Source organism: Austrofundulus limnaeus, unplaced genomic scaffold (assembly GCF_001266775.1).
Source record: "Austrofundulus limnaeus strain Quisiro unplaced genomic scaffold, Austrofundulus_limnaeus-1.0 Scaffold2097, whole genome shotgun sequence".
Classification (NCBI taxonomy): domain Eukaryota; kingdom Metazoa; phylum Chordata; class Actinopteri; order Cyprinodontiformes; family Rivulidae; genus Austrofundulus; species Austrofundulus limnaeus.
Genome location: NW_013954499.1, coordinates 20,903 through 22,707, shown reverse-complemented (window position 1 = coordinate 22,707; position 1,805 = coordinate 20,903). Strand labels below are relative to the sequence as shown.

General features: G+C 44.8%; 1 protein-coding gene across 1 annotated transcript in view; it reads left to right on the top strand.

The window, feature by feature from the left end:
- Positions 1 to 184: 184 nt before the first annotated feature.
- Positions 185 to 1,805, top strand: part of zgpat (zinc finger, CCCH-type with G patch domain) — a gene marked incomplete at its 5' end in the record, with an annotated part of 7,038 nt that continues 5,417 nt past the window's right edge. The window contains 4 exon segments of the mRNA XM_014034399.1: positions 185 to 851; positions 1,056 to 1,189; positions 1,274 to 1,438; positions 1,563 to 1,685. Coding sequence (XP_013889853.1) covers positions 241 to 851; positions 1,056 to 1,189; positions 1,274 to 1,438; positions 1,563 to 1,685 — 1,033 coding nt within the window.

Below are 1,805 nucleotides of genomic sequence, written 5' to 3'. Positions count from 1 at the left end.
CTTCAACACAGAGCATCTTCAGAAGACAAGATGAGAAAGTAAAATTTTAAATTCTGTATTGTTCGATACAGCACTGTTCGATTCGGTTCGGTTCGATAGGGGTACATGTATTGTTGCACCCCTAATATATATAAAAGGCTGCTTTGATTTCTTTTCTATATATTCTATTCTTCTTCTTCTTCAGTTTGTAAGGGGTTTCATGCTGGCCACTCTGGTCCCACCCTGCTCCAAGTTGTCAGTATGGATGAAGAAAGCCTTGAGGCTGCGATCGCTGCCTATGGTGCCCAGCTGCAGCAGGTGGAGATGGCTCTTTCGGCTGGCCTGGACGCCAGCCAGCAGCCAGACCTGCTCAAACTGAAAGAAGACCTTTGCCAGCTGATCGAACTGACCGAAGCCAGCCTGGTGTCCGTCAAAAAGAGCCGGCTGCTGTCCAGCCTGGAGGGCAGTAACGAACTGCAGAACACCTCCGAGGCAGCAGCAGACACCCACAGTGCAAATGGCTGTCTGGACGCTGAGTTTGCTGCTTTCTACTCTGAACTGGGAGAGAGTTCAGGCAGCAGTTCTGACACTAGAGACAAAGAGAGAGAAGTGGAAGGAGGGACGGTTGATTATGAAGAGGAGGGAGAYGAAGATGAGGAGGAGGAAGATGTGCTTAGTGGTACCAAAGTGAGAGCTCCTTACAGAACGCCATGGGGGACGCTGGAGTACCACAATGCCATGGTGGTGGGGGCAGAACCCCCAGATGGAGACGAGGCACAAGTAAGGGTGCTCTACATCTATCCCACCCAGAAATCTTTGAAACCCTGTCCATACTACCTGGAAGACAAGTGTCGCTTTGAGGAGAGCTGCAGGTAAAGCATCGCTTTTGTTCGTTTAATTTTCTTGCTTGTTTGTTATCCACCTTCACATCGATAAGTTTTGTTTGTTTCACCCCAAGAATGAATTAGTTTGAGTAGTACTTTAGAAGTTTCCATTTTATTCAGTAAATTATTCATTTAGAAGTTTATTTAAAAAGTACCAAATGAAGTTTCTGAATGATTTTCTTGAAATGAAAGGTTTTCTCACGGCGAGGTGGTGTATGTGTCGGAGCTCAGAGAGTTCCTGGAGTGTGACCTCAGTAATATTGAAGAGGGTTCGGCCTGCTTGGCTCGACACGASGACGGCATCTGGTACCCAGCCAAGATAAAAGGTTTTTTACTAACTCGTCATTTTGTGAGTCTTTTTTTTTTTGTCTAATCCAGTTTCTGACATGTTTTATTTTCTTCCATTTTAGAAATCGACAGTGGTTTCTACACCGTGAAGTTTGACTCACTGCTGTTGAAAGATGCTGTKGTTGAAGCCGACGGCATCATCCCGCCTCTGAGAGAGGACGACCCAGTCTCCTCTGACTCGGACTCAAACGACACTGGAGATGGAGAGAGTCTGGGATATGCAAAAGGTGCTTGAACCGTTCTTCTTTCTCTTCTTTGGTGCATCTTGTGTTGAAAGGCTTCACTTTTGTAATGTTTTCAGTTGAAACGGTTCTCGTTTAAAARCTAACCTTGTGTTGTTTTATTCCACAGTGCTCGACTCTGCCCTGGAATCTGCAGTGACCTTCAACAGTTCCAACTTTGGTGGCTGGGAGGCTCACACCAGAGGCATCGGATCCAAACTTATGATCAAAATGGGTTATGAGTACGGGAAAGGTGAGTGTAAAAAGTGCATTGCACTGATATTTTAAGTTCTGAAGTCCCATGAGTTAAACGATACTAACCTCATCATCTAATTCTGGCTTTCTTATTTTATTTATTTATTTATTTATTTAT